This window comes from Salmo salar, unplaced genomic scaffold (genome assembly GCF_905237065.1).
Source record: "Salmo salar unplaced genomic scaffold, Ssal_v3.1, whole genome shotgun sequence".
In the NCBI taxonomy this organism is placed as follows: domain Eukaryota; kingdom Metazoa; phylum Chordata; class Actinopteri; order Salmoniformes; family Salmonidae; genus Salmo; species Salmo salar.
Genome location: NW_025550940.1, coordinates 632,543 through 646,691, shown reverse-complemented (window position 1 = coordinate 646,691; position 14,149 = coordinate 632,543). Strand labels below are relative to the sequence as shown.

Here is a 14,149-nt window from a genome sequence, read left to right as displayed (position 1 = left end):
AGGGAACAATGGGTTAACTGCCTTGTTCAGGGACAGAATAACGTATTTTTACCTTGCCAGCTCTAACCACTAGGCTACCTGCCGCCCTCTTGCAAAACCAATGAGCTCATATCTTGGTCCATCTTAGTATGAAAAACAGTATATCCTCCACTATGTCAAAATAGTGCATGGTATGTAAGTTTAGTATCACTTTTCAACCAACCCAGTGCATTTGTTGAAACTGAAAAGTTTTGAAATCAACAATACGTCAAAGGATTCAACAACTGAAAACTGAAACAAACAATTGGATCAAACAGATCAATCCCACTGGACATTAGGTTTCATTCAGACCGTGAAGGGCTTAGATTAAGCCAGAACTAGTTAAACTAAGATATTTAAGTAGCTTTCGTGATCGTGTCTTAAATTTGGCTTAGTTAGTCGGAGACTGGAGTCAGGTAAGTAAGCCTAAATGAGAACACCTGGGTTAAGCCTGATTAGGTTCAGTATGAACACCTGGGTTAATCCTGATTAGGTTCAGCATGAACACCTGGGTTAATCCTGATTAGGTTCAGCATGAACACCTGGGTTAAGCCTGATTAGGTTCAGTATGAACACTTGGGTTAATCCTGATTAGGTTCAGTATGAACACCTGGGTTAATCCTGATTAGGTTCAGGATGAACACCTGGGTTAATCCTGATTAGGTTCAGTATGAACACCTGGGTTAATCCTGATTAGGTTCAGTATGAACACCTGGGTTAATCCTGATTAGGTTCAGTATGAACAAATGCTGTTGGTCTAGTGGTGCTCATTAAAACCCGGAATAGAAAACACCAATACTGGTGTGAATCTGGAGATGAAACAATGGCAGAGGCAAAAATTATTTGTTCAAAAACACTTTAGTGTGCATGAAAAAAACGCTCCAAAACAAATGTTGAAAAACCATCCAGTTATTGAAGGTAAAAACCACACTGCTGCTACTGAGCAGTAGAACAAGAGGGTTGGGCTGCAATTTGCAGTGAATTCAATGGAAATGTAACCACAAGAAGAGAACAACAACTAGAGGTGAGATATCTGCATTATTATCAGGATTACAAGAAGAAACAACAACTAGAGGTGAGATATCTGCATTATTATCAGGATTACAAGAAGAAACAACAACTGGAGGTGAGATATCTGCATTATCAGGATTACAAGAAGAAACAACAACTTCAGGTGAGATATCTGCATTATTATCAGGATTACAAGAAGAAACAACAACTAGAGGTGAGATATCTGCATTATTATCAGGATTACAAGAAGAAACAACAACTAGAGGTGAGATATCTGCATTATTATCAGGATTACAAGAAACGACAACTTCAGGTGAGATATCTGCATTATTATCAGGATTACACATTTCTCATATTCATATTTTTGTGACATCACTTTTATTATTAAATGATATCTGCCTTTTATAGACTCTGTGGAAGAACCTTAACCTCTATGGGCTAGGTGGGACGCTTGCGTCCCACCTACTCAACAGCCAGTGTAATCCCGTGGCGCGTTATTCAAATACCTTAGAAATGCAAAACCTTCAATTTTTCAAACATATGACTATTTTACAGCATTTTAAAGATAAGACTCTCGTTAATCTAACCACACTGTCCGATTTCAAAAAGGCTTTACAACGAAAGCAAAACATTAGATTATGTCAGCAGAGTACCCAGCCAGAAATAATCAGACACCCATTTTTCAAGCTAGCATATAATGTCACATAAACCCAAACCACAGATAAATGTAGCACTAACCTTTGATGATCTTCATCAGATGACAACCCTAGGACATTATGTTATACAATACATGCATGTTTTGTTCAATCAAGTTCATATTTATATCAAAAACCAGCTTTTTACATTAGCATGTGACTAGCATGTGACTAGCATTCCCACCGAACACTGCCGGTGAATTTACTAAATTACTCACGATAAACGTTCACAAAAAGCATAACAATTATTTTAAGAATTATAGATACAGAACTCCTCTATGCACTCGATATGTCCGATTTTAAAATAGCTTTTCGGTGAAAGCACATTTTGCAATATTCTCAGTAGATAGCCCGGCATCACAGGGCTAGCTATTTAGACACCCAGCAAGTTTAGCACTCATCAAAGTCAGATTTACTATAAGAAAAATGTTATTACCTTTGCTGTCTTCGTCAGAATGCACTCCCAGGACTTCTACTTCAATAACAAATGTTGGTTTGGTTCAAAATAATCCATAGTTATATCCAAACAGCGGCGTTTTGTTCGTGCGTTCAAGACACTATCCGAAAGGGTAAATAAGGGTGACGAGCATGGCGCAATTCGTGACAAAAAAATTCTAAATATTCCATTACCGTACTTCGAAGCATGTCAACCGCTGTTTAAAATCAATTTTTATGCCATTTTTCTCATAAAAAAGCGGTAATATTCCGACCGGGAATCTGCGTTTAGGTAAACAGACAAAAGAAAATAAAGCATTCGGTCGACTCGGGCACGCGCCTAAGCCCATAGTACTCTGATCGGCCACTTGCCAAAAGCGATAAAGTGTTTCAGCCAGAGCCTGCCTCGATATCGTTCAGCTTTTTCCCGGTCTATGAGAGCCTATGGGAGCCGTAGGAAGTGTCACGTTATTGCAAAGATCCTCAGTCTTCAATAAAAAGAGCCAAGATGAAACACAACTTCTCAGACAGGCCACTTCCTGCATGGAATCTTCTCAGGTTTTTGCCTGCCATATGAGTTCTGTTATACTCATAGACACCATTCAGTTTTAGAAACTTTAGGGTGTTTTCTATCCAAAGCCAATAATTATATGCATATTGTAGTTACTGGGCAGGAGTAGTAACCAGATTAAATCGGGTACGTTTTTTATCCTGCCGTGTCCATACTGCCCCCTAGCCCTAACAGGTTTTAAACTGGCTTTAAAACGAGAGAAAGCAGAGATCAGAAGAGAGCGATTTACCACCAAAACAACACAACACTGATGAATTGAGTGACTTCCTGTATGGAATAATAGAGCAGCAGCAACCTCTGGATGGTATACCAGATGATGACCAACCTCTGGATGGTATACCAGATGATGACCAACCTCTGGACGGTATATCAGATTATGACCAACCTCTGGATGGTATACCAGACGATGACCAACCTCTGGACGGTATACCAGACGATGACCAACCTCTGGACGGTATACCAGACGATGACCAACCTCTGGACGGTATACCAGACGATGACCAACCTCTGGACGGTATACCAGACGATGACCAACCTCTGGACGGTATACCAGACGATGACCAACCTCTGGACGGTATACCAGACGTTGACCAACCTCTGGACGGTATACCAGACGATGACCAACCTCTGGACGGTATACCAGACGATGACCAACCTCTGGACGGTATACCAGACGATGACCAACCTCTGGATGGTATACCAGACGATGACCAACCTCTGGATGGTATACCAGACGATGACCAACCACTGGATGGTATACCAGACGATGACCAACCACTGGATGGTATACCAGACGATGACCAACCTCTGGATGGTATACCAGACGATGACCAACCACTGGATGGTATACCAGACGATGACCAACCACTGGATGGTATACCAGACGATGACCAACCACTGGATGGTATACCAGACGTTGACCAACCTCTGGATGGTATACCAGACGATGACCAACCACTGGATGGTATACCAGACGATGACCAACCTCTGGATGGTATACCAGACGATGACCAACCTCTAGATGGTATACCAGACGATGACCAACCTCTGGATGGTATACCAGATGATGACCAACCTCTAGATGGTATACCAGATGATGAGCATTTGGACAGTTCAGATGAAGAACTGAGCACTAATTGTACATAAACCAAAGACAGTAAATTGGTTACTTCCTTTGGTAAATATATTCCACTGTCTGAGTCAATCTTTATTCTTCTTCATTCTAAGAACCATATGAGTTTATTTGTGCTTCTAACCATGTTCTTTTTCCAGAGGAAAGGAATGTGAACAGGTTGGAAGAGCCAGTATACAGTGAGGGTGGAATGTGAACAGGTTGGAAGAGCCAGTACACAGTGAGGGTGGAATGTGAACAGGTTGGAAGAGCCAGTATACAGTGAGGGTGGAATGTGAACAGGTTGGAAGAGCCAGTACACAGTGAGGGTGGAATGTGAACAGGTTGGAAGAGCCAGTATACAGTGAGGGTGGAATGTGAACAGGTTGGAAGAGCCAGTATACAGTGAGGGTGGAATGTGAACAGGTTGGAAGAGCCAGTACACAGTGAGGGTGGAATGTGAACAGGTTGGAAGAGCCAGTACACAGTGAGGGTGTAATGTGAACAGGTTGGAAGAGCCAGTACACAGTGAGGGTGGAATGTGAACAGGTTGGAAGAGCCAGTACACAGTGAGGGTGGAATGTGAACAGGTTGGAAGAGCCAGTATACAGTGAGGGTGGAATGTGAACAGGTTGGAAGAGCCAGTATACAGTGAGGGTGGAATGTGAACAGGTTGGAAGAGCCAGTACACAGTGAGGGTGGAATGTGAACAGGTTGGAAGAGCCAGTACACAGTGAGGGTGTAATGTGAACAGGTTGGAAGAGCCAGTACACAGTGAGGGTGGAATGTGAACAGGTTGGAAGAGCCAGTACACAGTGAGGGTGTAATGTGAACAGGTTGGAAGAGCCAGTACACAGTGAGTGGGTTCCCTCCACATCTGCTATAACATCCCTGAGAGAAGATGCTGCCACCACCTTTCAGCAGAGAACAAAGAAGACGACAATACATGAAACGTTAACCAGAGAATTTCATGAGCATAAAATGAAATATCTGAAGGAAGAACATGAAATGAGAATTGTCCAGGTTGAATTGGATATGAAGTTGGAAGAGAGAGGTATGATCCTAAAAAGAGACAGTAATGAGACAATAGTGATGACCAGCCATGGTGAACAATATGATATGTAAAACTATACATGTTTTGTCATTTGGATATTCATGAGAGAGTATTTTAATCACCACAAACTATATTTTAAACCAGCCTTGGTTTAGTCACTCATTTCATTTTGCTGCACACTATTTGAATTTTGTACAGAACACACATTATCAAAGCAAAAATAATCCATAATGAATACATTCCATATTTAAATGCATCTCATCTAGTTGAAGTGCTGCAATGTGAAGCAACTCTGTGCAACTGTGCAAGTCCTCGTTGGTCATTGCCTGCCTCAGTCATGGACACATCTGCCTCAATCACATCTGCCTCAGTCATGGGTACATCTGCTTGATGCTGATCATGGGAGGATCAGGACAGCCATGCTGCTTCAGGTAGTTGTGCAGCACAGCTGTAGCAATGATCACCTTGCAGCATCTTCTTGGCTTGAAACCAAGTGTGTTGCGAAAACACTGGAATCTATTTTTCCATAGTCCAAACATACGTTGGACCATCCCTCTCGTGTGGATATGAGCTCTGTTGTATCTTTGCTGCTCAGCTGTTGTGGGATTTATGTCTGGAGTGAATAAAAAGTTACTCTGACCAGATTACTATGTAGTAACTATTAGTAGACCAGATTACTATGTAGTAACTATTAGTAGACCATGTTACTATGTAGTAACTATTAGTAGACCAGATTACTATGTAGTAACTATTAGTAGACCATATTACTATGTAGTAACTATTAGTAGACCATGTTACTATGTAGTAACTATTAGTAGACCATGTTACTATGTAGTAACTATTAGTAGACCAGATTACTATGTAGTAACTATTAGTAGACCATATTACTATGTAGTAACTATTAGTAGACCATGTTTCTATGTAGTAACTATTAGTAGACCATATTACTATGTAGTAACTATTAGTAGACCATGTTACTATGTAGTAACTATTAGTAGACCATGTTACTATGTAGTAACTATTAGTAGACCATGTTTCTATGTAGTAACTATTAGTAGACCATGTTACTATGTAGTAACTATTAGTAGACCATGTTTCTATGTAGTAACTATTAGTAGACCATATTATTATGTAGTAACTATTAGTAGACCATGTTTCTCACCCTAATATCCACTGTCACCAGGTAGTAGTCCACTATGTTGTCCTCTCTGAAACTGAGACCAATGAAGAGTTGAGGGAAATCCTTCCATCCTGAGTTGCACCTTTCCAACAGGCAACAATGTTTGAGAACTCTAAATTAGGATTAGCATCCACCCTGAACATTGATGGAGAACCAGTTGTTATGGTTACGGTACTCCTCAGCATCAGGAGTTTATGTAAAACTAGTTGTTATGGTTACGGTACTCCGCAGCATCAGGAGTTGATGGTAAACCAGTTGTTATGGTTACAGTACTCCTCAGCATCAGGAGTTGATGGTAAACCAGTTGTTAAGGTTACGGTACTCCTCAGCATCAGGAGTTGATGGACACTTGATGGGAACATGACATCCATCTAACCAGCCAATCACTCTTGGGAACTGCCCATATTCAGATATTCATATTGCACTTTATAGTTGGCTTGGCCAGCAGCATCAGGAAACTAGATGTAAAGACTCCTCCTGCAGACTTTATAGTTGGCTTGACCAGCAGCATCAGGAAACTAGATGTAAAGACTCCTCCTGCAGACTTTATAGTTGGCTTGGCCAGCAGCATCAGGAAACTAGATGTAAAGACTCCTCCTGCAGACTTTATAGTTGGCTTGGCCAGCAGCATCAGGAAACTAGATGTAAAGACTCCTCCTGCAGACTTTATAGTTGGCTTGACCAGCAGCATCAGGAAACTAGATGTAAAGACTCCTCCTGCAGACTTTATAGTTGGCTTGGCCAGCAGCATCAGGAAACTAGATGTAAAGACTCCTCCTGCAGACTTTATAGTTGGCTTGACCAGCAGCATCAGGAAACTAGATGTAAAGATTCCTCCTGCAGACTTTATAGTTGGCTTGGCCAGCAGCATCAGGAAACTAGATGTAAAGACTCCTCCTGCAGACTTTGTGAACTATTAAACACACAGTTGCTTCACTGGCACCGACACAAATCACCAGTTTCACAATGAAAGATTCCAGATGCCAAAAACCTCAGTGATCAGAACTTGGAGGTAATTGGGTGAAGGCCTTCCTCCTTGAGACAGAGAGGAAAGTCTAGGCTCAAGCAGAGATATTATCTCCAATGCATTTTCTTTGTACATACGAAAGCGGTCTCAAAGTATTGTAATGGATTCCTCTTATCCACAAGTACTGGTCTGGCTGGCCTCTGTAGTGCATGTTGGTCTTCATTTAGACATTCCACATAGTCCAGGCTCCCTCACAAACAGCACTAAGCAGAAGTCAAACCTGCCTCTTTTAAAGATTCATTTAATCTTCCATTTAGTCCTGGAGTAGTTCTAATCCTCCCTCTTGCAATCTGCTTTGATTAGTCCAGAACAGGATAAATCTACAACTATTTTAAGATAGCTCAAACAAGCATTTTAGTCTGGGACTAAGCTTAAGCCTTGTCTGTGAAACCGGCCCTGAGTGTTTTATATAATATTACTAAATGTGTTTATTTCTGTGTTGCAGTCAAGAAATGGAACAGCAAAGCCACAGAACATGACATAAGCAGAGCTGTGGGAGACCACCTCAAGCCCCTGGTAGAGCCAGGGGTGGTGTTTACCACTCCACCACGCTTTCAGCAGGCTGGAAAAGTGGGATTGATATTGTTTTTCATATTAAGATGGACCAAGAAATGTATTGTTTTTTACGCATATTTGTTCATTGGTTTGGGATTAGTCTTGATTAGTCAGTCATTGGATTCATTTGTTTTACAATATGTTTAAATCAAATCAAGCTTTATTTATACAGCACATTTCAGACATGGATGCAAGGCAATGGCTTCACAGGAAAAAACAATGAAAATAAACAGAAATATTTAGTACATAACAGAGGATAAAAAACAAGATTAACAACTGAAAGACTAATGAGCACCCTAAAGAAATGCCATTGATTAAAATATTAACAATTGGATGCAACATCCAAGTCAAAAGAAGAGCTTGTTTTACTACATTGTTTGTTGTTACGTTTCCCAGCATGAAAAATCTAAAATGTTGCTCAAACAGAAGAAGGAACTAACAAAGAGTCACTGACAACAACCACAATTAAACAGGTGGGGTTTTAGGAGGGGTTCTGAAAGACACTATGGGGGTGTCCACTGAAAGTTACCTAGTAACAACAACTGGGACCTACAAGACACCCACCATGAGACCCACTAAATCTGCCCAAGAAGAGGAAAACAAAAGAAAAACCCACACCAAACTTAAAGACAGGAAGTAAACCAAAAAGGTGGAACAACTAAAGGTGTTGACTCTCCACATGTATCAAGACAACTGGAGCACTGGGCCAGACACTCTTAAATAGAACCTGGACCAGCTCAGGTGAAACACCTTCCCACTAACGAGATGGACAAGCCAGCACAGGTGTAACACATACTGACTAACGAGGTGACACCAATCAGTGTGTCCTACGTGCTAACGAGCTAGACGTGCTAACGAGCTAGACGTGCTAAAGTCCAACCTCAAAATCAAAGACTGAAACACCTTCCCCTTAGGACAAGAAATATATTTATGACTCAATTTATTAGGATTGTTAATAAAACTGATTATAGACGTCCATGTGTATAAGCTGCAAGTACATTGAAATTAAATAGTTTCCTTTTCAACTAAAACAAAACTTATATTGTATGTCGGGCATAGTCTTAGTTTCAACGACATTTTGCTAGGTTGGAAGTCCCCAATGACAGTTTTAACGTGTCCAAATCAATAGTCCAAATGCAGAAACAGTTTGTGATAAATTGAAAACCTAAACGTAAAATGTACTATATCCACAAACATCTGCCATAATAATCATATTACTTGTATTTTTTTTTAAACAAGCACGTTATAAACTGCACAAGCACCAAAAATGCTGTTCTTTTAGCAATAAATCAATGATATCGATTAGGGGGAAATCAGGTTGTACATTCTGTTGAAACTAACACAACTAAAAAACACATGGAAATGGGAGATATATTTTACCTCACTGGTTAGAGGACAACCTGCAGAAGACAGTCAGCTACATTTTGGAGTGATGCATTTAAATTTAGGGGTCGCTAAACAAAGTAACAACACTTATTTGTCATCACTCATTGATATAATGCTAAAATCATTTGTGCCGAGAGGAGGGAGATGAGATTGCACGTCCTGTTAAAACTAACAGCTCAAAAACCACATGGAATCTGGGAATAATGTGTACATCACTGGTTAGAGGACAACTTGTAGAAAACAGTTAGCTACATTTTGAAGTGTTGCATTTTGATTCAAGTGGGTCACCAACATGGTAAGTACTCTTTCAATTCAGAGCCTGGAGTTTTGCCAAGGCTAATATCCATATCACGCTGAAATCAATTGAATGGGGCAAACGTTTAGGGTTCTACATTGTGACATCATTAAAATACTCCTACTACAATGTTAAAACATTCTACATTGTGACATTCATTCATTGATATCATGAAACAACTCCTTCATGTATGTATTTTCTGATGTTTGATCAGTTAACTTTTCTCAGAGTATCTCTTCCCACATTGAACACAGCTATAAGGTTTCTCTCCTGTGTGTCTCCGCTGGTGTGCAGTCAGATAGCAAGATGTATTATAGCTTTTCCCACATTGATTACAACTAAAAGGTTTATCTCCTTTGTGTGTTCTCTGGTGTAATATCAGATTGCTGGACTTAATAAATCTCTTCCCACATTGATTACAGCTATAAGGTTTCTCTCCTGTGTGTACTCGCTGGTGTATTTTAAGGTCTGATGAATATTTGCAACGTTTCCCACAGTCAGAGCAGCAATGAGATTTCTTCCCTGTGGGTCTCTGCTGGTGTTTCTTGAGGTGTTCTGATCTGGAGAGACTCTTCTCTGCCTCGTCAGCATCATGATGTTGTTGAGGCTCCCCAGAGGATCCACGACTGTCCCGCCTCTCCTGTGTGAACGACAAAGTCAGACAGATGGTTAAAGGCCCACAACAGCAGAAATCCACTGTTTATTTGAGGTAAAAGGTGATGCCCAGATCATACCCATGAAGTTGTACAACAATTGACATCTGTTAAATTATTTGACATTTAAGACAGTCAACTTAGCAACAATCATATTTTGTCTTGTTTTCACAATAGTGGTAACTAGAAATAAGTTATTCATGTTGTTGAAACTCTAAGCAGTGTGCCAGACGACTTTTGGTCTCCAATACAGGCCCCTTTCTGTGTTTTCTAAAATTGCAGCAAGAGGGCAATGCACACACAATTTGATTGCAGAAACTCCTCCCTGCTAATGAGGGAACCACTAGTTATGGATGTAGTATATCTGGTAATGAGGAAACCACTAGTTATGGATGTAGTATATCTGGTAATGAGGAAACCACTAGTTATGGATGTAGTATATCTGGTAATGAGGAAACCACTAGTTATGGATGTAGTATATCTGGTAATGAGGAAACCACTAGTTATGGATGTAGTATATCTGGTAATGAGCAAACCACTAGTTATGGATGTAGTATATCTGCTTGGAGCAAAAATGGTGAGCAAAGATTTTAGTTTTCACAATGTATTCTGAATATTACAGCGCAAGATCAGGAGTGCTACTCAAGGAAACTCACATTAAGGTCTGTGTCTATTCACTACTTCACCACCGTAGGGGAAAACTCAGGGGAGTTCTCATAGGCTGACAGCAAAAATAGCCTCCATTTACAGGTTGCTTATGAGTGCATTTCACATTACTTTTGGATTATAACTGTAAGGCTCGTTTGAGTCGCCTGCTTAATATGTTTGTGTTATTGTCGCAAATAAACTAATTTATACTTAATAAACACTTCAACCAGTAAAATGCTCTTTAGCTAGCTTTGCCATCAGCCTGAAACTGAGGGTTTGTACATTAAGTGTTTAACAAATTGGCCCATAACTTCACCTAACAATAACATAGACCTACTGTAGGACCCATAACTTCACCTAACAATAACATAGACCTACTGTAGGACCCATAACTTCACCTAACACAGACCTACTGTAGGACCCATAACTTCACCTAACAACAACACAGACCTACTGTAGTACCCATAACTTCACCTAACAACAACATAGACCTAGGACTATAAATCATTTAATATTTCAGGTGAAACATGGACACTAAAATGTCTTTGTCGTGACATTTCATAACCTGATCACCAGATAATTTTGTGAATAATCCCACTCGGCTACTCTGTAATGTGTTGTCATTCTAAATGTCCTGGATAAAGGAAAATAGCTGTGTGTTGTACAATAGCCTATCCATCAAAGAACAGTTCTCTACACATTATGAGCTAATTATCTCTGTGTCCAAACAGACTAACGAGACCCTACAGTAAATCAAGCAGACAATAACACTTTATAAACATCAATTTGTTAGGGATGTTGGATCCAACATGGAGCACGGCATAACTGTCTTTATCAGAGTAATGAATGAAAAAGCACTTTGGTTAATTTTTTTTTATTTCACCTTTATTTAACCAGTTAGGCCAGTTCTCATTTACAACTGCGACCTGGCCAAGATAAAGCAAGGCAGTGCGACAAAAAAACAACAACACATGGGATAAACAAAAGTAGTCAATAACAATAGAAAAATCTATATACAGTGTGTGCAAATGGAGTAAGGAGGTAAGGCAATAAATAGGCCATAGTAGTGAAGTAATTACAATTTAGCAAATTAACACTGGAGTGATAGATGTGCAGATGATGATGTGTAAGTAGAAATACTGGTGTGCAAAAGGGAGAAACAATATAAATAAAAGCAATATGGGTATATGGTAGGTAGTTGGATGGGCTATTTACAGATGGGCTATGTACAGCTGCAGTGATCGGTAAGCTGCTCAGATAGCTGATGTTTAAAGTTAGTGAGGGAAACATAAGTCTCCAGCTTCAGTAATTTTTGCAATTCATTCCAGTCACTGGCAGCAGAGAACTGGAAGGAAAGGCGGCCAATGGAGGTGATGGCTTTGGGGATGACCAGTGAGATATACCTGCTGGAGCGCGTGCTATGGGTGGGTGTTGCTATGGTGACCAGTGAGCTGAGATAAGGTGGAGCTTTTACTAGCAAAGACATATAGATGAGCTGGAGCAAATGGGTCTGGCGACGAATATGTAGCGAGGGTCAGCCGACGAGAGCATACAGGTCGCAGTGGTGGGTGGTATATGGGGCTTTGGTGACAAAACGGATGGCACTGTGATAGACTGTATCCAGTTTGCTGAGTAGTGTTGGAAGCTATTTTGTAAATGACATCGCCGAAGTCGAGGATCGGTAGGATAGTCAGTTTTAGGAGGGTATGTTTGGTGGCATGAGTGAAGGAGGCTTTGTTCCTCTGAGGAGATGGGAGAACCTTCCAGAAGGACAACCATCTCTGCAGCACTCCACCAATCAGACCTTTGTGGTAGAGTGGCCAGACAGAAGCCACTCCTCAGTAAAAGGCACATGATAGCCTGCTTGGAGTTTGACAAAAGGCACCTTAAGATGCTAAGACCATGAGAAACAAGATTCTGTGTCTTGATGAAACAAAGATTGAACTCTTTGGCCTGAATGCCAAGCATCACGTCTGGAGGAAACCTGGCACCATCCCTACGGTGAAGCATGGTGGTGGCAGCATCATGCTGTGGGGATGTTTTTCAGCAGCAGGGACTGGGAGACTAGTCAGGATCCAGGGAAATATTAACGGAGCAAAGTGCAGAGAGATCCTTGATGAAAGACCTGCTCCAGAGTGCTCAGGACCTCAGACTGGGGTGAAGGTTCACCGTCCAACAGGATAACGACCTTAAGCACACAGCAAAGACAACGCAGGAGTGGCTTCAGGATAAGTCTCTATGTCCTTGAGTGGCCCAGCCAGAGCCCGGACTGGAACCTGATCTAACATCTCTGGAGAAACCTGAAAATAGCTGTGCAATGACGTTCCCCATCCAACCTGACAGAGGGGTCTGAATACTTTCCGAATGCACTGTATACAGCAACACCTCCCCCATAGGCATTCCTGTCTTTTCTGTAGTTGTTATATTCCTGTATTGCTACTGCTGTATCAAAGGAATTATCTAAGTGAGTTTCAGAGATGAGCACTACAGTGCATTCCAAATTCAATAAGCAGGCTAGTAAACAAAAGTTTCCAAAGAAACACTTTTCCAGAAAATTTCAAAACGTATAATGCCCGTCCAAGAGACTGTCGACCAATCGCATTTCACATTGTGATGCTGTGACACAGTTCCTAAGCTAATTGTCACAAAATCTCTTTTAAAAGCCCGGGGGAACACAAGTAAGCTTCATTCACCAGAAGTTATGCATGCTAGCCAACGTTAGTCAGGAGGCTCTTTAGTCTAGCTAGGTTAGGTAGGGCTGGGCAATATGGACAACATTTTCACAATATTTTTTTATTCAAAAAGTTTGTGAAGCAGCAACTGTAATGGAATGAGAACAATATAGATGCTACTTCGAGAACACAAACTCTCATCTTTCACAGCAAAGAGCAGGGAGTCCAGGGGATCACTGGATGAGAAATGGAGGAAGCATTGTGGGATTCTCTTGGTGTGAGTACAGTTGTGCAGACTGAGTGGACGATGGTGAAGAACAGTGACTCTGTACAGTTGTGCAGACTGAGTGGACGATGGTGAAGAACAGTGACTCTGTACAGTTGGTGAGACTGAGTGGACGATGGTAAAGAACAGTGACTCTGTACAGTTGGTGAGACTGAGTGGACGATGGTAAAGAACAGTGACTCTGTACAGTTGGTGAGACTGAGTGGACGATGGTAAAGAACAGTGACACTGTACAGTTGGTGAGACTGAGTGGACGATGGTGAAGAACAGTGACTCTGTACAGTTGTTGAGACTGAGTGGACGATGGTGAAGAACAGTGGAGTGAAAGGGGCTAAAGTTGGCAATGAACAGCAGTTTATGGTTGGAGTGGGAATCATCAGCAAGGATGTTTTTTTGGGTGACCCGTTAGAGGTCTCAAAGATGGTGAAGGATGAATTGGGTAAAGTGGAATCGGTTTGAGTGACCAGGAGCGGTATGATGCTGATTGTGTGTCAACAGCACAAAAGGAGAAGCTCTGTGACTCAACAAGATGTGGACGTACGATGTGAAAAG

General features: G+C 41.1%; 1 protein-coding gene across 1 annotated transcript in view; it reads left to right on the top strand.

Moving 5' to 3' along the window:
• Positions 1–13,900: 13,900 nt before the first annotated feature.
• LOC106571782 (zinc finger protein 135-like) overlaps positions 13,901–14,149 on the top strand; it is a gene marked incomplete at its 3' end in the record, with an annotated part of 44,615 nt that continues 44,366 nt past the window's right edge. The window contains exon 1 of the mRNA XM_045714135.1: positions 13,901–14,050. Within this exon, the coding sequence (XP_045570091.1) occupies positions 13,901–14,050 (150 nt within the window). The remainder of the gene's footprint in view (positions 14,051–14,149) is intronic.